The sequence below is a fragment of the Embiotoca jacksoni genome, unplaced genomic scaffold, assembly GCF_022577435.1.
Source record: "Embiotoca jacksoni isolate LCO1_2020_lvr unplaced genomic scaffold, fEmbJac1.0.p SCAF_17, whole genome shotgun sequence".
Taxonomy (NCBI): domain Eukaryota; kingdom Metazoa; phylum Chordata; class Actinopteri; family Embiotocidae; genus Embiotoca; species Embiotoca jacksoni.
Genome location: NW_027185307.1, coordinates 4,852,773 through 4,876,458, shown reverse-complemented (window position 1 = coordinate 4,876,458; position 23,686 = coordinate 4,852,773). Strand labels below are relative to the sequence as shown.

Below are 23,686 nucleotides of genomic sequence, written 5' to 3'. Positions count from 1 at the left end.
CTTACAGTATATGTTGTGGTTAACCAAGTTAAATGCAGAAGTGGGATACAATGATAATATGACCAAAGCTTTTCCTCTGTGTTTAAATGGATATTATTGAAGACATTGATAACACAAGTCTCAGTGCTGCGGCCGCAATCCTGACTGGACAACATCCAAACACTTAAACTGTGAACTGCCTTTTCACTGAGTTTCGATGTAAAAATTGGAAGTTTGATATGTTTGTTGTGATTCATCTGGATTTACAAGGCAATTGGAAATTGGACGTGGAATAGTTGAAGTACATTTTGATGGCATGCAAATACACCTCGTTGACATGTTTAATTTTCTGCCTTTTGGAGAAAATTCAGAGGGTTTGTTTGTCCAAAGAAAATGTGTGGCCATTACTGTTTTTGGCAATAATCACACAACAAAGGAATGCCTGCCATTTTTCAGTTCAGAAATATAAATGAAAAGCCTCTTTTTATAGATGTCACAATGAACTGGGAGAAATGTTTTTCGGTATCTGTCGAAATACTAAATAATTATGATAATATATGAAAACGTTAAAAAAAAAAAATGCACATTGAAAGGACCACGATCCCATTGATACAAATATATGAACACACACGAGTTCAATTTGTTAAAACGGTGTATTGTTTATATATATATATTTTATATATATATATATATAAATATAATCATAGACTCGATGTGGATATTCCAACCGGAAGTTCCAACAAGTCCCACCGGATATGGTTGGAGGAAGACGTCTCGCTGTCAAACTATCTGTGCTGCGAGCTGTAAACAGCAGCGCGCGTTACTCAACGTCGTTTTTTAACATCCCATATTTCGAGAGCAGCGCGGCTCACTGTGAAGGGAAAATGGAGGACGACGTACTAACGACCCTGAAATTGTTGATAATTGGAGAAAGCGGTGTCGGGAAGTCCAGGTACGTTTTCTCCTGGAGGAGTCGCGGCTCATTGCTAACCTCAGCTAGCTGGCGTTAGCCTCGCAGCGAACCGCGTCATGTGAGGATAAAGATAACACCGCGACTTTAAATCACGCAGATGATTCAGCGGTGGTTTGTCTCCTCCTTCATCACACAACGGGGCAAACTGCATCGGCGAAATGAGCGAAAACTCTGGCGCGCAGCGTGCTGGTTGTTCGGCTAACTGTAGCTAGCCGACAGGAGCTGTTTGTGACGTCATCTTCGTTCACGTGTGATCGAGTTGGTTTCGGACAACATGTCTCGAGGGACGCTCACTGTTTGTGTTGGGGGATGATGTGATGTTGTGATGTCACATCATGTTGTGAGCAGCATCCGTGTGTAAGTCCACAGTGTGTGTGTGTGTGTGTGTGTGTGTGTGTGTGTGTGTGTGTGCCAGAGGAGGACGTGGTCGGGTTTGCAGGTTTCTGTAACTGCGGTCCAGACTGCATGAAAGCCTGAACCATCGCCCATCACATGTTTTGATGCCTCCCAGGACCAGAGCACACAGATCGTGACCTGCACTCAGCTTTTGTTCTCAGTCTTTTTGTCAAGTGAACTGTCGAGCCAAGAAAAAAAACAAATCATCTTTCAGTGAAAACTGATGACCAAGCCTCAGGTTCTCAAAATAACTGCAAAGTGTAGAGAGGTTTGTGAATAGTAATTACAAGACCGAGACCTTCTGCGTGATGTGAAAGGGAATATTCCCCAACTTTGGAAGTTTTATCCCAGAAGGTTGTGAACTATCCACACAAAAAAAAGTCTTCAGTTTTCTGCCTTTGCCCCGTGTCCATAGTTATTGATCTGAGATGTGTCCACGATTTCAGTTTGTGAAAAAGCTTTTATCCGTCTCACTTTTCCTGCAGTAGTGCCGGTAGTTTTCAGCTGTGTGTTGGCTGAGCACAGAGAGGGACTGACTTTATGCCAAAACCATAACGGACCTGTGTTTGCTTCTACTTCCAGAGAACAGAAGGTCATGCGGCCTGCTGTACTGCCCGCTGCATCGTTCAGGCCGAACGCATTGTTTCCAGAGAGCAATTTTGTATTATTATTAAATAGGCTTTTGCTTAAAACAACAAACAAACTCGGACTGCGATTATTTTCAAATGTCACTATTTGAATTATTGCGAGCCAGCTTTGGTATCGTCAAGTACGTACAATGACTCGACTAATTTCTAAATACCATTGAGATATTGAATTTGTTTCCCTGCAATCTGTGGGAGGCCCTCAAATCATCAGAAAGATGGCTGTTTGGCAGGAAATACACGCGTTTCATTTTACCTGAACAATTGACCGATTTCTAACTTGGCTTTACTGCAAGCGCGGCTCATCGGCCGCACAGACCTCAAACAAGAAACACTCAGTGCTCCGGCATCCCTCCTGATGCCCCGTGAGGAAAAATAAGAGAATTATGCTTGGGTCAGGAGAAAGGAGCAAGCATATCGTCAGCGCTGTGATTAAGGCTCTCTCACTTGATTAGTCATAGTTAAGAAATGAACCCTGGACTCCCGACTATGATATCATGTGCAGCTTGTATGTGTAATGCAATTGAAGGACAAAGTGATCAATAGAAAGAGATATAGATACAGAATGAGACAAGTCTGGTGCTGCAGGACAAGCTGCGTGAGCCAGCCAGCAGGAAACCTGACCTCACACCAAAAGCTTGCTCACACCGCTCAGGAATAGATTTACTGGAAGAAAAAAAAAAAAAGCCACTCTGTTGAGTTTAGCAGTGATTCATAATGAGGCCTAATCTTCTTATTTCCTTCTTCCTGTCAACAGCCTCCTCTTAAGATTCACAGATGACACATTTGACCCGGAACAATCAGCAACAATAGGTGAGTAACACATGTGAGCTCATTTAAAGGAAGAGTCAAATAAAACAGACATGGCTTCGTAAACCAGAACGTGACGGTGATTGCGAGACCGTCGTCAGTAGAGTCAAAATGAGCAACAAACTTTAGTGGTCGTAAACTATCACCCAAAGAAGTTTGGTAACCAAAAAGATCTTGAGTAATTGTCGGCAACAGATTTGCTCCCGAGGCGCCCTCGGTGGTGCAGCAGGAAGCAGATCAGATCATATCAAACATATCAACTCATATCAAACATATCAACTCATTAGTTAATTATGATATCCACATATGCAAGAATGGACACATTTAGAATCATTGTAGGTACATATGGCATCCTGCAATGAAAAGCATTTTAACACGCAGTATATTTAGTGGTTTAGTTTGTACACATGATGTTATATAATCCAATCCAACCCTTTAACCACAACTTCTACCTAAACATGGACTACGATGGTCAGTTTTGATTGAGAAAGTCTGAGTTTAACTGCATCTTTGTTTCTGAGAGCTGTTAGTATTTTGAACGTGTTGACCACATCATGAATAAACACATCACCACTAATCAGCTCTTTCCAAATGTTTGTGCTGCCAAACACTTTGTCTGGAGTTAGTTTTAGAAACAATACACGACTGTTGTCCAGTGAAGAGGACTCTTCCTCACTCTTCTTCCTCATCAGTAGTCTGCAGGCGTGTTCAGTCCTCTCTTAGCTCACTGACCACACTGGCTTCATGTGTTAATTGAATTCCCAATATTCCCGTAAATAGTTTCAAACAGACTTCTCATTTTGGCAAACTTGAGGTCGCCACACCGAGCTTCCGTCTGTTAGGAGGTTCGGCTAAACGAAAATATGAACACTTGGCAAACTAAAAGTAACCGTCACCACAATACCTCACACCCGCTCATCCACGAAGCCGTTTGATTGATTTTGAACTTGACGAGGAGGGTGGAAACCCTCCGCTGCAGACCACGGTGTCCATCTCATCTGTGCGACGGTGAACTTTGTGATACTTTAGTTTACAAGTCGAGGTTTTCCCCAAATTCTGGTGGATCTGCAAATGATATCACTTTTCTTAATAGTATAAATCCTGTTATATATTTCAGGTATATTAAGGCTGTAACTACCTGAATGACCTCAACAGCTCAAGATTTATAATGTTATTAAAGAATTTGGATGTCGAATTCTTTCTCTTTTTTTTTTTTTTTAATCTAAGTAAAGTGATTTTTGTGAAGCTCACAATGCTGTCTTTGTTAAAACAACCCAAAGACTCCAAGAGAAGCTGAAACAGTGAAAACACTTTGTTTTGTCAAGGTCACGGCGCGGATCGCTACTGTTTCACTTGGCAAGCTGGGACTCTTTGCCAAACAGATGTCTTTATTGGACTCGGTTCTTTGTCTTAAGATTCAGTTTTAATATGATATCATTCAATCTCACTTCAAGTATTTTCACCGTCACCCCATGAAGCAGTTCATCTGAGGTGATGTTTGTCCTCCTGACAGAAGCTTCTCTCCGTACAGTCGCTCTGAATGTCAGCCTGAAGCTACCAAACGGGGAAGAATTCATCGCCGCGCCGTCTTTTCCGAAGCTAATCGGCCGACAGACGAGCGGGACAGATGTCGTACTAATTGGTATTGATCGCTTTAGCACCCTGTCTCTTCTTTTTAACGCTCATCGCAGAAGCTGAAGGGACAAATCAGGGCCCCCCTTTTTTTTTGTTTTTTTTCTTCCCCTCCTGCTGATGTGGGTGTCTGGCCGGGCGCGTCGCGTCGCTCCTCGCTGCGTCCGTGCGCTCTCAGCGAGGAGCTCTTTGTGGGTTTGCAGACATCAGGCCGGCCTGGACTTCCAGCAGCAGCGGGCACCTTGTTGTGTCCGGACGTTACCAACAGATGCTCCGCTGCGTGTTCCCCGGGCGGGAGAGACCGCTCCGAGTTCGGGGGAAATGTCTAGCGTGAACTCGTCTCCACGCGCGCGTCCCGGCAGCGGGTTTCCTAGCAACGCCGCCGGACTCGAGGACGAGCTGGTTGTTGTGATTGACTGTGTGAACGGAGCGTATAGTTGCGCGTGCGGTGGTGCACAATACCGTACTTCATATATCCTCCGCCTGTCTTCATGTCCCCCTTTCTCCTCCTCCGTCTCTCCTCTGGTTTGGCTCTGAACCCGAGCTCCCCTCCTCGGTCCCAGATGTAAAAACAAGCCCATCACAAGTGTACATTTCCCTGATAAATCTGTCAGTGGATGCTAAAACTGCGGCCGATATGTCATCCAGACGCCGCACGCTCGGCACATGGAGACGCTGCACAAAGGCAAGAGAGGAGATTTACTCGTGGAGGGGAAGGGGGGACAACATTGATATTTTCATGTAGATGTCCGTCCCTTTGGGACCTGGCAGAGGGTTTCTCAGGGTGAAGCGTTGCTTTCTGAGCCATTTCGCAGGTGGTGTTTTTAAAAAAAAAAAAATTTTAAATACAGACCTGTATTGGTTTCAGTTTAGGACATTAAACCACACGGTCCCTTTTGTGGTGGAAATGAATGCAAAGTCACACCATAATTTAACTGCAGGACACGGGGTGGGCATAGTGCCAGTCTGAGTAGCCTGGGTTACCAGAAGTTCAGAGACATTGTGTGGTATGTATGTTTTGACAATTCATCATCAATAATTATAGTCTGTCGCCATGATATAATATTGTTGGCAGTAATTGTGGGGACCTGTGAGAGTCATCATGCTGGGACTGAAGCAGGATGAGGTAATCGTGTCCGCTCGGGTGACTGACTGGCTTCTCGTTGTCTAGGTGTCGACTTCAAAGTGAAGACCATTTCTGTGGATGGCAACAAGGCAAAGTTGGCAATATGGGTGAGTTGCCAAGTTACACCGCGATCGTTACAACACGTCAATAACAATAACAAGCACGTAAACAAACACGCAGCTCTTCTCTGTCAGTCAGAGCAGAGACATCGACCGTCTCGCTCGTCTGTCTGCGTGCCGGCCGTTCTCTATATCTGCCAGAAGATGGCGCTGATGTAACACCCTTTTGTGCCCGTGTGCTCCTTGATGGGACATGAGGACTCTGTCTGAGTCCTCATGTCCCATCAGCCCCGTTTTTCCTTCCGTCTGAGCCGCCGGTCTTCTCGCAGATGTGTCCGGTATTTCTGAACGTGTTTGTTGTGTTGCAGGACACCGCAGGACAAGAGCGCTTCAGAACCCTGACGCCGAGTTACTACCGCGGAGCCCAGGGAGTCATCCTGGGTGAGATGTGGACCATCATCGCTCACACACCTGTGTGTTTGTGTGTGTGTGTGTGTGTGTGTGTGTGTGTGTGTGTGTGTGTGCGTGTGTGTGCGTGCGCGTGTGTGCGCCCTCTTAACTTTACAGTCAGACCTCTGTTGTAAAGAAAGTGATGGTTTTTCATCCTGTCACACACACACACACACACACACACACACACACACACACACACACACTCTCTCTTTCTCTGGAAGTTAGTTTATACCCTTAAGTCTGACTCCTCATATGGGCATGCATGTACAGCATGTATACACACACACACACACACACACACACACACACACACACACACAGGAAATAAGTTAAACCTCTAAAACAGACTTCCTCTGCAGCTCATGGTTTTTGACCACACTAATGATTTATAGAAACAGAAGGCGCCTCGCTGTATCAGCAGGATTATGAACTTCAGTCCAACTGTTAATCAGCCATATGTCTCAGTTTGTATTTTATGAGTTATCTAATTTATCTTATTTTGTTGTATTATCTTTTGTTTTTGTCCAAAGTTGAACTAAATCAGTAAACATTTCATTTGCGCCGTGCTTTTTAATAGCGGAGCCACAAATGTGATATGAAATCCAAAGTCTCTTTTAAAACACTTCTGTTATGTTCTGCATGTGCAATTTTAATTAATGCGAGACATGCGATGAATACGCCGAAAAATTATTCAGATTTTGCAAAAAAAAAAAAAAAATCATTTCGTTGCATCAGAGAAGGACAAATCCAGAGCGTCTCTCTTTCCATCTTTTGGACCTCATTATGTTCCGCCGGTTTTCTAAATGTACAAAATGTGTCGGCGTGTGTTCGCCGTCATCTCTGAGCATGTCGTGCTGCTTTTCCAGTCTATGATGTCACGCGACGGGAAACCTTTACCAAGCTGGACAACTGGCTCAACGAGCTGGAGACGTACTGTACGAGGAACGACCTTGTGAAGATGCTGGTGGGAAACAAGATTGATAAGGTGAGTTTCCAAAGGTTGTGTACAAAATGTTTGTGCTTCTGCTCAGGGCTGTTTGACGAGAGATCAGCAGCATATTAAGATGTTTTTAACTCGGCTCCAGAGTGAGGTTTTTTTTTTGTTTTTTTCTTTGCTTCAGCTTTTGGAGTCGACTTCACTGTACGAGAAATTTAAAATACATTGCCAAAAGAATTGTCTTTTACAGTCAGCTCGCTGTCAGTTGACAAATTACCGAACTAAATGACACGCTCATATTTTTGGCAGCTGGTTCTTCACCAGGATACCAGACTCGCTCAGTGGGGATAAAAAAAATGCCCACTAAGTGGAGCATTATGAATTTATTGTGTCCTGTTCTTTCTCTGTGAAAATCACTTTTCCTCTCTGCCCTGTGACGACCACAGTAGCTGACAGCTCCGCCCGGCAGACCTCAAATAAGCCATTACCTCTCCTTTGTTTTAGGAAAACCACGAGCTAGACAGGGCCGAAGGCCTGAAGTTTGCAAGGAAACATTCCATGCTTTTTATAGGTAAGTCAGGAGGATTCCCTCCTCGACAAAGACCTGCTGGGCACATGAGTTACAGCAGACTGTTACACAGGGGAAGCAGCTTTTGAAATAACTTTCATACTTGCAGAGGAATGCTCGCATAGTTCTATTTATAAAACGGGCTTCGTATATATCATCTTCAGTGTGCTCTCCTTTTCTCCCCGCTGCTTTTATTTTTCACATTCAGCACTTCAAAGAGTTGACGTGCACTTCAACTTGAACTCTTAGTCTTCTCTATTGACGAGAGTAGAACTGTTATTTTAAACATGGCTGTTGAAATCGATTTCCTCATAATATCATTTGTGATTTGGTTTTTCTGAATCACATTTATTTCCCCATCCCGCGGTTACTGCTATTGAAATGTTTCTGGCCGTTACAACGTGCTGGGCAGTAGGTGTTGACTCCTGAAGTCCACTATTAGTGTCTCGAGTTGACCGTTATTGTCGAGACATTTTCCAGCGCTCCGTCGCGACGCCCAGCGGATGATTACATCAAGGAGCAGACTTTAATAGTTGTATCCTCTTTCTCCCCTCCACTCTCTGCTCCACCAGAGGCCAGTGCAAAGACGAAGGACGGCGTCCAGTGTGCGTTCGAGGAGCTGGTGGAGAAGATCATCCAGACTCCCGGTTTATGGCAGAGCGAGAGCCACGGCCGAGCCGTGCAGCTCACCGACGAAGACGCAGGACCGGGAAACTGTGGCGGCTACTGCTCCCTCGTCTAAACAACACACACACACACACACACACACACACACACACTCTCACACTCAGACACACACACACAGCCCCCCCTCCATCTGTGTGCTGTCCTGAGGTGAGCTCCGTCCTCAGACATCAAGGCAGGGGGGTCCGACTGTCCCATCCGCCGGGCTGAAACGACTAACCGTCCACACACACACACACACACACACACACACACACACACACACACACACACACACACACACACACTCTGTGTTCACACAGACACGACTTTTGCACACTTTCTAATAACTGCGCTGCGTTAAAATGCAAATACAGCTCAGCCTTCCTCTTAATGGAATTTGAGTGAGTGTTTCTCTCCTCTGTTTTGTTTTGAGTTCCAGTTTTGTGCAGTTTGAGACCTTGGTCAAAGCTCTCGTGACACTCGTATGATTTGGTTACAGCCGTGCCGTCAAATGAGTCCAAAAGCATAAGCCAAAGTTTGTCAGACATGTGGCTAAATCTCTCAAGTGTGATAATGCGAGTGGAAAGTCTTGTATCTGACCAAGGTTTCTTTTTGTCTCCAGCATGCTTTTTGTCCTCGGGGCACCTCGCCTTAGCAAGCACATGTGTATCATTGCAGGGCCGACTTCTCTCAGTGTTTGTCTTTCCTCTGCTCTGTCCTGTGCTGCATCTTGTCCCCTGTCCCCTGTCCCTGCCCCCCCCTCCAGCCCACCAGCACAGACTCTTTGAATTTTATGCTGCTTACGGAGAAGCTTATCAAGCCAATCTGTCTTGTACTCCGTCTCACATCTCTCAGTCAAAGGCTGGCCTGGATCGTGTGTCTCTGTTGTCCACACAACTGCCTCATTTCTTTCCAAGTGTTTCAATTGACGTTTTATTGCTTTTATTGACTTGGACTTCAAAACTTTGCTCTGTTTTGAAGAGTGAGTAAATCAAAGAGACTGGCACCAGCAAGCTTTCCACTGGGTACCGAAGAAGAGGGAACCTTTTAAAATTGCACGCCTTTTTTGTAACGAGTTGCTTTAATGGAGTGCGACCTACTGGCACTCGCTCACTCAGACAGATAATATCAGTAATATCACTAGCACCACTACAGTCTTTCATATTGACAGAGACAAAGGAAAAGTGTTCAATATTAAACAGGGCAGTGAGTCATAAGGGTGTTTCCACTGAATTTGGAAAATCAAAGAAAAAGCTGTGTGCTCCACATTGCTAATGGATTTCACAGCGCTCCCATCTCTGTTAGTATCTGAGAAAGAGTTATAAATGTACTGTACCCCCGACCTCTGACCATGTTTGTAGTATTCGAGTGCTGGTATGTGTTCTGGGAAATGTAGTCCTGACGTTTTTATCTCTTAAAACAGGGATGTTGAAAGTGACATGGAGTCAAGCATGTCTTCTCACACACAGGATTTCTTTTTTTTTATTTTTTTTTTAATCTTTTTAATTGCATGGGAAATCTTCGTGCCATTTTATTTGTGTTTGTCTGTCCAGTGAATGACCTTCGGAGGCTGTTGACTATAAACACTAACTTATATTTAGCTGAAAATAAAACATTTAAGGTTACCATTTAAATTGAATGGTATAATAAAACAAAAGGAAGTAGGCTTTTACTTATTAAACTGGTATAGCTGTCTTTTTTTTGTGTTGGAAGGACGTTGAAACATGTATTCCTTGTAAATTGTGTGTATGTTAGGAATTCGTTGGGATAATTCCTGTATGTATGACTTGTAAAGCTGAATGTATGCATACTTCACTACAAACCGCCCTATGTATTAAACTAAATAAACTTCTTTTATAAGTGAAGAGATGTGAATATGTCTTGAGTTTTTGCAGCCACCACAGCTGCTGACATCTATTACTCAAAGTGCCACGTTGAATAATGACAAATAAGCCTTTGTAGAATTGCTCTAATGTCCGAGTCTTCAGCAAAGATGACCAATAACTCTGCTGTCACAGCTGCCATGTTGGAAATGTCGCTGTTAGGTGATGGGTTCTTCACTCAGCGCCCTTCACATTCCTGTGTCCTCAGAATAAAGACTTGTGTTTAAACAGTGTCCGAGGAACCCTCAGACCCCAGACGTGTGATCTCCCTAAATCATCTTTTTTGGCCAACTTCTCAGGAAACACCACCGCAGCCATAACTCACTCTATCGGTGCTTTAACTGGGATGTGCTTAATTCCTGGGCGATTATGAAAGGCTCGGGGGTTGGCAGCGAGACCGAAGACTCTTCCCTCCTCGCATATCTCTCATCTCTTGCTGCAGTCCGGGGAGCTGTGTGGAAATATGTCTCGGTCAAACAACAACGGAGGCATACAGCGTGATAATGCCTTGATGTGGTCCGGCCATGTGCTGAGCTGCAGCGCCGCTGCTTCCTCATGCCGACCCTGGAAAAACATCAAGTACTCCCCGAGCTGAGCTGACAGATTCACTGTTTTTGAGAATAATTTGCAGTTTCTGGATTTACTTTCCTTTTATTGCCACAGTGGGAGCAGTAGTGTGGGTAGTCGCCTGAAAATCCCTCTACAGACACTTAACTTCATCATCTGAAAAAAAAAAGAACTATGCTTCTTGTTCGGTAACGATAGAAATACTTCGTCTCCAGGCATGACCGCGGCTCTGATGCTCCACTTGTGCATCGCAGTTTGTTGGAATGCTAAAATCAGATATTGCAGATATTTAGGTGGTATAACATTTATGTTTACCATGTTAACAGAAATCACTCTTGATGGTCTTGCGATTTAACCTGTGGATGTCATTTTATGAAATGTATTTGCAATCCATCCAACAGTTGTTCATGTCACCCAAACACAAAAGTCCCACCTGTATGGTGGCCCTACAGAAAGGTTAGTGGATCACCAAATCAGCAGCCTTTACCATTTGGTGACAATGTGTGCACAAACTTCCGGGGCAATATATGCAATAGTTGATTTTTCAGTCTGGACCAAAGTGCATTGGTGTCCCTCAACCTTCAAGACTTTGGTGAACCTGCTCATACCCCGCAGCCGGTGGCAAGTTGACAACATCTTAAGGGGTCAAGAGCCAGAAAGCTTGGGAGCCAGTGATGGACAAAGAGAAACTTAGCTTCTGTGCCACAGACTTCCTCCAGCTGCACAGCGAGCACAGAAAACAGCAGGAAAGATTGGCTGTCGTTGAGATTGACGAGAGGCCTAAACACTCTTTGGCACCCCGAGATGCAGCAGCGTGCCAAACTCCCAGAACCCTCGTGTCCTGCCCCACCTCGTTGCCTCAGAAGTCCGAGAGCAGCTCTGCAGGGACAGCTTGACGGACCGCTCTGTCCTCCTGTCTGCGTCTGAGCATGCGGCCAGGCGCTAAACTGACAGAGCAGATCTGGCTCTCATTAACGCACTCTTGTCTCCCTGCTCCTCCTCGGCCTGCCGCAGTGCGCCGCAGCCTTATGGGTTAGCGTTCAGACGAGCCCCTCAGGAGAGCAGTCATGCTGTCGTGCGTTAAAATGTAACGAGACATCGGGCATCGTTTCATAAGGTGTCGGGTTCCCAGACGTCACTCACTCATTGCCGGGTTGCTGTCAGGTAATTGTTTTGCCATGCTGACTCAAAAGATTGAAGAAGAGAGCGAGAGGAAGATTGGAAAGCTCATCCTCTCGCACAGCCGCCTGAACTGCGTACGGTGGTGTTGAACTAATATGTTCGCCATACGGACGATGATGAGAATGCGAAAGGACAGGCTGAGCAGGCCGTCTCCGAGTTCACTTTAACAGAGCTTTTGGAGGAGAGTTCAGGGCCTTGTAGTCTCGGAGGTTGAAGCCTTGCAAACAAGATGAAATCCTTTTCTTTCCTGACTTGTTCTGGGCCGAAGGAACCTGTCGGTCTGCAGACTGTTTCACTGTTTACGTCCTGAGGTGAGGTAGAGGAAAATGCCCCGCTGCTCCCGCTCCTTCTTTCCTCTGAAGTCAGCCAGCGCCGAGCTCTGGCCTCTCTTAAGTTACCCTCTGAGCACCAGAAGACTGTGAGGTAATGACCGGCGTGACCAGAACTGATGGCTCTGTCACTGCAGGTGGAAACACTTTGATTACATGGAACTTTGTGTTTACGTTGTTGCACCTGTTTACATTTAGACCCTTTGACATTTCATCAGGCAGAGGGAGCGTCCCGTCTCAGGCCTGATCTGTTTTGAGCTGCGTGACCTCCCGTGTCCTTCGGGTTACAGAGAAGTCAGTCAACCCTTCCAGCTACTCCTCTTGACTCCTGTGACAATCGTTGAACCTTCTTGTGTGGGCCTGGGGTAAGTATTTGATATACTGAATAATATTTCAGCTGAGGAGACTACTTGAATGGTTACAGGGTTAAATGTACAGTAGAAATGTCTTTGGGAAAAGGTCCTGTCAGGGGTTAATGTGGATTCTGTTAGGCTTGCCCACATCCTCAGGAGCAGCAGCCTTGTTATATACCCATCGATCACATCAGGCCTCCTATAACTTAATAAGAACAGGCCCCGGGTAAGCAGGAAACTTCCATCTTTGTTTGGTGTGAACCTCTGGCCTCGGAACCATGTAAGTCAATTCAGTTGGTAATAGGGCTGTAATTGAGTTTCCTCATATTTGATACCCTGTCAATCTAATTTAAACCTAAATGATTGTATTGTAACCCACTCTTGTTATTTTCAAAAACATGGCACCATGTGTACTGGCCCTAAAGAAAGCAGGAGACAGGGACTCCTCGCCCTCGAAGAGAAGGCTCGTCTTGCCGTGGGGGTTGCTTTCGTCCCGGCCTCAGGTTACTGTGGCAATAAGCACGAGGGCCGAGGACAGGCCGTCAGCAGGGGCACTGCTGCCTTATAGAAACAAAATGGAAGGATGAGTAACTTCATTCATCATCCCACCACCCATAATTCCCCCATGTTCAGGGTGCTCCCATCCCGTGTGGCACACATCTCTGGCCACAGGCCGCCTTCTCCATGTCGGATTCCGCGGCCGTGTCGTCATTGACGGTGTCAGGACGCCCATCCAGATCTCACTCATGCTACCGCTGCAACATTGAAGCAAATACGCATGTACTCAGGCCATCCGCTTCTATAATAAACTAATCACATTGTATCAACATGGGCTGGGTGTAAGCTTTCCACATGCCTTAAACATTGTCATGGACTAGACGCATGCTCCACTGCAGCTCTTTGGTCCAAGTGAGAAAAAAAAAAAAGAAAAATTAATAAACTCCCTTTTGGGCGAGATGATTGGCATGTATAGAAACAAATTCATTATTTTGTATAAATAATCTGGGCCCTGTGTAGTAATTTCACTGCTTATTTTTCTTTGACAAGCTGATCTCGATTTTTTGGAAGTCGGAGCATAGAATTTGTTGTAACCACGACGACTACAAAGACCCCAACCTCAGTCGCTGCGAGGAGACGAGGAGGTCTGGAAGATCCACGGATACTTGACGGAGGCTGGAGGGAGAGGGTTCGGAAGGGGGAACTTTTTGGCACTTTTTCTACGTCTCGCAGGGTCTTGTAGCTCGAGGCCTTAACCTTATTACAGGCCCACGTAGCTTTGTTGTTTTCCTGACCATTTGCAGTCCTTTGTGCCGTGGATGTAACCCGAGTTTGGGTTTATTACTGCAAACCGCAGGAAGCTCAGGCTCCTCGACTACATAGTGGACAATTGAATTTGAAAACACAAAGCCAACCTCGAGCTCTCCCACCCTCCCACCAGCGCGCTGAAGTCAAATAAAGCTCTCCAAGGAAATGGTACCCAGGTCACGCAAACACAAGATACTTTCATTTAATCCGGGCTGTGTGTATCCACTATCCACTTTGTCGCAGGATTTCCTTTCAATCAGATTATGTGGAATAACAGAGGTGTGACAAGTGTTTTGTAACCACATAGCTTGCGAGAGTCATTTAGTGGAGTTCAACCGCAGGTACTTCTGTCTGTCTAATGGCCTGAGAGAAGACATTGTTTGATCTCTGGTTACTCAAAGCTGCATATCAAGGTACGAGGAAGCAGGGGTTTTTTTTTAAGGGGAGATTTGTCAGGGCAGTCCTTCTGAGCAAGTAGTACACTGCAGGTCAGCAGCTCTGAGTTATACAAATTGTTAAACCTATGAAAAACTACAAATCTAGCTCGTGAACACATCATTTAGATATAAATGGGAATATTGTATCAAATACAAATTTCCAAAAGACTTCATATTCCTCATAAAAAAAGGTATTGCTATAGTTTGAGCTAACATAAATAAAACACGTCTTTTTGGAAGTTTTGTTTTGATTTGTTTTACATATGTCTATGGTATAATATTTTTACATCATAAAACAAGTGCCAAAAAGTCCGATTCTTTGTTGCAACTCATGTCTGACCAAATCTGTATTTTTAGTGTTCGAAGCTTTGTGGTTCTGTGCCGTTCTTGGAATTTGGAGAAGAATTAGTTGTGACTGTTTGTTTCAGATGTGGGGTGAAACAGACACCTTCAGATACCGTAGACTTGCTAACCAGATGTGCGTGCATGTGGGCATTCCTTTACGCCTGCCTGCCTGCTTGTCTTTGTGGCTGTGTGTGAGACTAGCGGGGTGTAAAAGTTGCTACAGTCCTGGGGTTGGCTATTTTGTCTACACCTCAGTACCCCCAGTTGCAATATGGCTCATGGTATTACCCCGCTGAGCTCCAGCTCGTGCTAACGCAGACCAGCGCCGACTGCAGAGCTCTCTTCTCCGTGCCTTGCTTTGTAACAGCTTTCACAAACACTTGCGCCCGGAGTGGGCTTGTAATAAAAGACCACCACACTGTGCTGCTGCCTCGTGCCCTCCCGGGGCTGTGAACAGATAGTGTAACAGCAGTGTGTGTTGGTGTTTGCGTGTGCAGCGTAGTTCTGCTTCCCTACGGCTCCAGCCTCGGCTTCTTGCTCGCAGGGCCCGGAGCGGCTCCCAAATTCACTTATGGTGCTGGATGTCTGGGCTCGGCTTCCCAGCAGGCAGCGGTGCTGCGCTCAAATATTTACATTCATCCAATCAAGCATCAGACAGTAGCGCATATATATTTCAGTGAGGTCATGAGCTGCCATCCATTACCACCTCCACAGACTGGCTGCTGTCTCCAGTGGACCACATTTAAAGGCTGAATCTACTGTATATGTTTCATTTCTCTGTCTTTTCCTCACTGATTCCACATTAATACTGACGGAGTTCCTGCTGTGTTCTCAGTTGCTGTTTAAGGGGGATTTTGGGGAAAATGTACGTATTTACTTTCTTGCCAAATGTTGTTGCAAATGTAGCCTACATTTAGGATTGATTTGAGCCTAAAACCAGATACAGCTGGCCTGACTAGCCTCCAAAGCAAAAGAAAGATTCTCCAACCAGCACCTTAAAGTTCACGATTTTTGACCCACGCGTAGTAACAAGCGAGCTGTTTCCTTCTGTTTCCAGTCATGCCAACATAAACCTGTGCAGTTCTGTTACCACACATAAGAGTCGTATCAATCTCAAAACTCCATTTCCCATAATGTCCATACCGCTGCTTTAAATCAGATATTTGATCTGATATGGGAGGGGGTAGTGTCTGACAGCAGCGTGAAGTGAGTCAGGAAGACATACAGAGTGGTAATAAAAGAAGACAACACAGTTCTTCAGACACATCGTCTCCATAAACACAAACCAATGGAACTGGAGCTTTTCTCTCTGGTCTTCGTACTAATCTTGGCTCAGCTGCTGTGGAAGCCAAAAATTCTGACAGTTGTCTCAGGTGAATGGTGCAATATTTACTTTCTGTCATGGCAACTCTGACAGGTCACTGTTGGTTGAATGCTTCAGGATGTGATCCGGTACCAGTGAATCCAGTGTCTTGTGTGACATATTTGAAACCGTTAGGTCTGTGTCACCTGTGAGAGAGAGCGAGGGACTTTCTGCTGTAGTGTGAATAATACCGATTTTCTCGGCGTGCCCCTGATGCTGATTCACAGCATGGCGTCCTCTCCGTCCTTCTACCAGCACCGACACAAAGCCTACACACACACTCAGCCAGGCGACTCTGAATGAAGAGGATACTGTATGTAATAATTCATGTCCCTGTGCGGTGGTCCTGCAGCCATCTGCTCCACAAAGTGGTATAAAGCATGATTATGAGCTTCGAGGCAGATTTCGTAGTGTTGCACGCTGTGTTCTCTGTAGGCAGAGAAAGAACCATATTTCAACAAAGACCTCGGGAGGTCCAGTACAGTCCTTGCCAAATGGTGCTGAAGTCACGCTACTGTACACATCTCTGAGGTTTATTCTGAGGCAGGTGAACCGCGGCAGAAGACCGGACTGAAGTAACTCCAACAGCAGGAAATCATACAGAGATCAACTCTAGAAACTTAACTTGGTTTAGAATTGAAGCATCTGCTTTGGCCAAGTCCGTCCAGGATATGAGATTAACTGAAAATATTTTAGAATTTCCCCACAAAAGTAGCAAACAATTAGTTCACTGTTTATGACCGTGTGAGTGACTAATTCCCCTGCTACTAAATACATAGGGTTTGTGTTTGTCATAATAAAAACAATACAAAATATTAAAAATCCACCTGTTGTCTGTCCTGTTTTTCACCATCCAATAATGTTCCTGTCAATTATTGCCTTATTTATAAAAAAAAAAAAAAAAAAAATTTAAAACTTGGATTTTCAGCTTATTATGACCTTTACATATGGTTTGGCATGAATAATATAAGACTACTGGTAAAAATAAATTACTTTTGTTATGAAGAAAAAGATGACATGCAGTTATAATGTAAATGTGTCATACCACTTTGAAAAATTGTCACTCTTAAAACAGTTTTAAAAGTTAGAATGGAAGTCTTCAGCCTAATGAAGAAAAATTACAATAACAATCAAATATATTACTTAGCATTTGTACAGCATTAAATACGCTTAATAAACAATTTATACCCACATCAAATGTGAAACTTTTCTACAATTCTTAACTCATTCTTTGAAGCATCTTGAGCAGTCAACGAATGATTGATGACACATTAGCAACTGTATGCAAACATATATGAGTATATTCATGAACTCAGAACATGCTTTTTTTTAATCAACATGTCATTATAAATGATAAACACTATGCTATATAATGTAATATCATCTGTAACAGAGGCATTCAGATGATTTTAAAGTACCATTAAATCACGTAAAATCTCCTTTGTCAGTGTTATAACCACAATATAATGTGTTTTGGTACGTTATGCACCATTTGTTCATGTTTATAAATATTAGGAGCATCGTATTTCATTGGCAGTATATGATTGATACAATGATTCACATCCAGAAAGGAGGTTTTGATGTTTGATGATGAGAACATGTCACGAAAAAGATTTGACAGTAAACACAAGCAGTATTAATCACAAATATGTAATTAGTTTAGCGACCAGCAACAGTTGCTTTCAATTACAGTTTATACACTGTGGAAATACAAGCCTGCTTTTATCACAGATGGCTTCAAAATGTGAAAAAAAGTTCACCACAAAAGAATTTAAAAGTACAGCGCGTTGGTACCGAGAGGCAACTTTCAGTGTTTTCAGATTACAGCCGGTGAATAAAGACAGATTGGCTGCAGAATAAATGTAGATGAGACAAAGTCAGGTCATATTTCTAGAATGTGGTATTGCAGTGGAGGCATAAATTGAGACAAATAATCAGTCCTCCCAGCACTAATGGGCTGTATGTGAAGAAAGATGAATGAGTGTTTGATGCAGCAGGAGCTCTCCTGACTTCCCGGTACCTGACAGTCACGTCCCCTCAATCTTTGGACAGGATTACATGTCTGATAAATGTCAGCCCACTACAGCAGAAAGCTTGCAGTGAGTGAAATCGAAACCTGACTTCATCAAACTGCGAATCACCCCATGACGAGATCGTGAATCCAGACAGCTCCAGTCCACAATTTTACGCCTAACATGTGTACGTATTTATCTGATGGGGGAAAAAAAATAAAAATAATAGTTCTATAAGTAACATCTGGAAGAATGAGCTCCTGCGTTGGCCGAGTGTGCCCATTCGATTCCAGATTCATGGTAACATTACAGCTTTGGCTCCGCTCGCGTGCTTGAGCAATGCGAAGCCTATTTATTCGCTGGCCTTCAAAACTGGCTGCCACTCTAGTGCCATGCTGAGTGCCAGGTCTGCAGCCTCTCACACCGTCTCCTTGTCTCTCTGCCTGTACGGTTAAATATCCCAATCTGCTCTTATAAAATGGCGAAACGTGTGTGTGCATCTGTGTTTGATACCTTTTAAGTACCTCTCTGACTGCTTCTATAATGCCATCCTTTTAAAATGTACCCTGGGAGTTTCACTTCGTCTGGGCTGGGAGGTCTGCTTTGATTGTTTTCCACAGGTCAATGGAGGAGATGGGACCAACCACCCTGTCCCCTTCACACACGCACACACACACACACACACACACACACACACACACACACACACACACACACACACACACACACACACACGGGCAGACATGTGATTGAATCCTGCTCAGACAATCAACAATGTATTTTTGTGTTCCCAAACACAAAGTGTTAACGTGAGAGGACCTTCCAGCCTCTCTCCAGGTTTGCTCGCTGCCAAACCGCATTCCTCCGCCGGCTGCCATTTCTTACATCTGCTGCATTGACGTGGTTTCACTTGACTGTAGTGAGGAATTTATTTAGCTTTTCTGTGATGAAATATTACACAGAGACACCAGGCCCTGCTCTCCTCCATGTCTTATTTGTGATCCCCCGGCTGTCATTATGTTATGAGCGGTTGTGGCTTCTGTGTAACTCTGCAGTCTGCCTGGTGCTGCTGCTGCTGCAGCTCACTGCTGCGGTGGGGGGGGGGGGGGGGGGGGGACGACACCTCTGCCCTCTCACAACTTCAAGCAGCATCTAATGGGGGAACTGGGTCCAAAGAAAAATCAACCTGCCTTCTTTAACATTTTATGGGTGTTTCAAGTTCATTACCTGTCAATAATTATCTGTACAAGTTGTATTTATACAGCAATAAAGTGGTAAACTTGTTTTAAATTTAGATAATAAAGCACAAATATCAGACAAGATAATAAACAAGCATGAGCTAAACTAAAAAGAGTTAAACATCAGTCTCTATTATCACTAGAACAATGGAAAACTAGAATTCCTGCCTCATGGTTGTGTGCTTCCACCAAACATCCATGTCCACAGTGATATGATTATATGTAGTGAAGACTTTGAAGAATATCCTCGTATGCGTTCACGTTTGGCCAATAAAGCTGGTTGACAGCCAACAATGCTTCAAATATGGATCTTAACCTACAAATTCTAAAGCGTGGCTGCTTCACACACATCTTCAACCTGACAGTACACAAACTCAGTGACAAATTCAATGTCCGACCAAATGTCATAATCTCCCTTTCTGTTTCAGAGCTATGGCGGTAAACACGTTTTTGCAGAACATAATAATTTGACCTTTTGGATATAAAATGTAGTCACTTTATCATTACTATTAGACATTTGTGTGACATTTTGTCATGATTAGCGCTTGAATTCTGGAGTTACGGCCACAAGGTTTTTTTTTTTAGATCACAGTGACCGTTGAGTTTTTACCACCAAATTCTAATCAGACTCAGTCATGAGTCCAAGAATGAATACATGTTTGTGACAAATTGGCTAAGTTCCCCTCAAGATGTTTTTAAGATATCACGTTCATAAGAATGGGAAGGACAGACCCAAAAACATAATGCCTGGTGCAGAAGCATAAAAATGACTCTGATAGGTTTGTCGCCTTGCCACCACAGTTCATACTAAAATCTAAGAAGCATTTTACCTTCTTAAATTTCAGTGTTTTGGTTTTCCAGTCTGAAACTTCAATGTTTGTATTCACTCTCACTGCTCTCATCAGTGTTGTTTTCAGGCACAACATTCAGTCAAAAACTCACCGTAAGCTACTTTTCCAGCATTAGACTAACGTCTGTAGCCAGTAGCTACTGAACATGAAGTAATCAAAGTAAACGCTACCTCAGGAGTTGCTGGAGACCAAAACAGAGCAAAGAAAATGTAAAAACTGAACTTTTGTTCGTCATGTGGGCAGAAACGGGACTTTAACTGGAAGTTAATTTGTTCCATGTTTTGTTGGGCGTGTAAATAGGTCGCCACAGGTAACACGTTAGTTATAATACCTGATAGGATGACAAACTGCCATTGTTGTGCTGGCCCGAGTTAAACCACCGGTCCACCCCCATATACAGATTAAAGTAAAGGCTTAAGGGAAGAAAAAAAAAAATCTTTTGAAGTAGTTACTGAATTAGAAGACAGTGAAGTACAATAATCTCACTATATATATAAAACTATATATATGTATGTGTATATATATATATATATATAGTTTTGTGTTTACAAAATGCTTTTTACGACACAATTAAATATTACCATTAAAAATAATTTTCTATTGTATATATATATATATATATATATATATATATATATATATACACCATATATATATATTATATTATGTTATATTATATATATATATATATATATATATATATATATATATATATGTATAAACAGTTAAATATGCAGTTATATGTGTTTACAAGTGTGCACATAATGATGCCTGTGAGATCCTCTCAGAAGAATTTAGTAAGTGGACCTTGAGCTGAGATAATGTTGCTGCATGGTCTCAAGTACACAACAATATAAAGTACTTATTGACTGTTTTTACACCAACAGAGGGAGGTTAAAGAGTGGTGCGCCTCTGTGAGGTAAAACTACAAGAATGTCTTTTTTTAAGCGGGCCTGTGAATGTGGAAGGATGATGCTCCCACCTCAATGAGACACTGTCTGTGCAAATTGCCTACCGTGCAAGATTCCACTTTCCTTAACAGCCCAATCCATCAGGCTAAACCCAGCATTTCAGTGCCTGGCTGAGGGTTAACCCCACGCGGAAAGGGCAGTCATATCGGCTTTAGAGGATGAACTTTGGAGGGCAAAGTGGCTGCTGGTGACACCACAGAATGCGAAAACAGCAATCATGCAATCGTGGCAAATGGTGCTGCCATGAGTGTTATTTTTGAATTATGCCGCCTGGCAACACCCAAAGCTCATTCACAGGAGCTGAAATAAGACTGCAATGAAAGGTTTCGTCCAATGCCTGTTTGTACTGAAGTATTTGAAACATCGTGACCATGACCTTTGCATATCCACCACGTCTTCAAGAATAGTAGATCCTCAGTTTCCCAATAAAACATCCTGGGCAACGCGGTTACCAACCTTTTAACTTGTGACCACTTAGAGCGAATTCATGTCTGCACATGATCCCACATCACAGGTTATAGCATCAGTGTGGACATGAGGTGTGAGCAGCTTAGCCAACAGGTTGAGATTTCCTCGTCAGATTGACATGAGATTATGTATCCAGTATTTCATGAGAAAACAGTGAGAAAAAAACAGTTCAGTTTTCAGATAATGTTTTAGCTTTTTAACATGCGTTGATGCTGACATGATGATGATTGTGAAATATGGTTCTCTGAAAACATCCACTCATGGTTCACTTCACATGTTCTGTTGCTTTCAAGTGTTCTTGGTGTGTTTTGTTTTGTCCTATTTGTCATGTCTTTCAACCATTTCACAAAGACTATGAGATGCAGCTTGACTCCTTTGGAGAAATGAGTCAGTGGACCTTAAACTCGTAATTCTTTATTTTGTCAAACTACTGTTACCAGGGTCATAATCTATTTGTCACTTTTATACCTTTAATTACCTTGCAACACATCAGATTTGATCACCTCTGAGTGATCCTGACTCCTAGTTTAGTGACCTCCGGCCTTGAGACCATTGATCAGGGTGTGGCTGATTTAAAGCTGTGGCTAACTAAGGCTTGCCTCGTGTGAATATATGGGTCTGGGTTTGCTCCATAGGGAATAGTTTGCAGTCGTTGCATCCTACTGGGCGTTGACCTCGGGTTAATTTTGACACGATTGGAGCAGCTTTAACCAATCAGCCTGTCTCTACCACTGCTGCAACTACATAAAAAAAAAAAAAAAAAGAAGCTGCACTGGTCATGTTAGTTAACCACTGGTCGCTGATTGGTCCACACTTCAGAGTGGCTGGGCGACCGTGTTTCCAGACTAATCACAATTAAGAAAACTGAAGCTGTGGAGCAACAGTGTGGTGGAGCCAGGCTGAACTACGGTAATTAGTAATTGAAGAATGTTGGCAAAGGTGCGTATAAAACTGGGGAGGAAAAGAGCTGACTGCACCCAGATACGAGGGTTTTCAAATCTTTCCTCGGTCCACCTCTCGACCGTAAATGAGATCCATGTACTGTGACGATGTTGGATCACTTCAAGCAATTTGTTGCATTTTGTAAGCTCCTAATGAGTTTACATCTGACTGAAACAAAAGAAGAGGCGTTCAAAACATTCTCAGGGTAATTTGCAGCGCTGAAATGATGCTGGCTGTCAGCGGGGGATTTCATGTGCGTATGAAAGCAGATATGCCATCTTTAACTTTTGTTTGCGCCAACAGAAGTGAAAGTACCAGTTCTCACCCCACAGCCTGCATGTCATTCTGCTCTCCGCAGGTTCCTCAGCGTTGCCTTGATCCCCTGTTGGCAGCTGTGTGCTGCTTGAACCCACAGCACCGCTGGAAGGGGTCTCATTGTTTGTAGCAGCTGTTTAGCTGGGCTGTCTCAGGAGAAGGCCAATTACCAGGATTTAGGCTGTTAGGAAACAGCTGAGGTGCGGGCTGCTTGTCCAGCCCCGTTTCTGTTACTGTGTGTGTGTGTGTGTGTGTGTGTGTGTGTGTGTGTGTGTGTGTGTGTGTGCGTGTGACTCTTGGATGGACTGAGATGTGGGATCCAGGGAGGAAATTTGCAAGCATTACCCTCCAATAAACAAACAGGAAGATCCACTGCATGTGGCGGAGGATTGTACAAACCTCTGAACAACAGCGCTGAACATGAGAGCTGTTGCGTTGCAGGGCTTTGCGGCCAGCCTGCGACTGGGATTATGCCAGTTTACAGCGAAGAAGAGATGATTTGCATGGCTGGAGTTTGTGTAAGCGCCGTCTTGCCGAAAACACGGTGCGGCGCATGTTCAAGCGGCTGCGGTCGATAATATCATGTGAATGAAGGTGAAAACCTGACACCAGGTATCAAAGCAGAGATTTCCAAACCCGCCCCCCCCAAAAAAGATCCGTTCCTGTTCGTTTCATAAAAAGTGTGTCTCCCTTTCTGTTAGAGCCGCTTACACTGGCAACTTCCATTTATCCATTCCCCGACACTCTTAGTTCAGAACAATGTGCACGCCTCCACAGTCTGTTCTCAAAAGCGCAATTGACCCCTTTTGTTTAAAACTGCCATGTATCACATTTTTCCCTCGGACCTTTTTCAGAAAACAAAATGGAGACATTGTCCACCTG

The 23,686-nt window shown here is 43.9% G+C and overlaps 1 protein-coding gene across 2 annotated transcripts; it reads left to right on the top strand.

The window, feature by feature from the left end:
* The first annotated feature begins 745 nt into the window (after positions 1-745).
* rab18a (RAB18A, member RAS oncogene family) lies at positions 746-10,108 on the top strand. Of its 2 annotated transcripts, XM_069151322.1 has the most exons (7): positions 746-931; positions 2,750-2,805; positions 5,606-5,667; positions 5,988-6,060; positions 6,939-7,057; positions 7,514-7,580; positions 8,150-8,417. In XM_069151322.1, exons 1-7 carry the CDS (start codon positions 864-866, stop codon positions 8,317-8,319), a joined length of 615 nt encoding a protein of 204 aa, XP_069007423.1. In that variant the 5' UTR covers positions 746-863; the 3' UTR covers positions 8,320-8,417. The 2 variants fall into 2 exon arrangements, with proteins under 2 accessions (XP_069007423.1, XP_069007422.1); XM_069151321.1 differs by lacking the exon at positions 7,514-7,580 and having other exon boundaries at positions 8,150-10,108.
* Positions 10,109-23,686: the final 13,578 nt, after the last annotated feature.

What these genes read in the sequence shown, in the direction of transcription:
- rab18a (XM_069151321.1), top strand. Translation starts at nt 864, where the DNA reads ATGGAGGACGACGTACTAACGACCCTGAAATTGTTGATAATTGGAGAA. An exon ending in AGCCCAGGGAGTCATCCTGG is followed by an intron (nt 6,061 to 6,938) that starts GTGAGATGTGGA and finishes CTGCTTTTCCAG; the next exon opens with TCTATGATGTCACGCGACGG. An exon ending in TGGGAAACAAGATTGATAAG is followed by an intron (nt 7,058 to 8,149) that starts GTGAGTTTCCAA and finishes CTGCTCCACCAG; the next exon opens with AGGCCAGTGCAAAGACGAAG.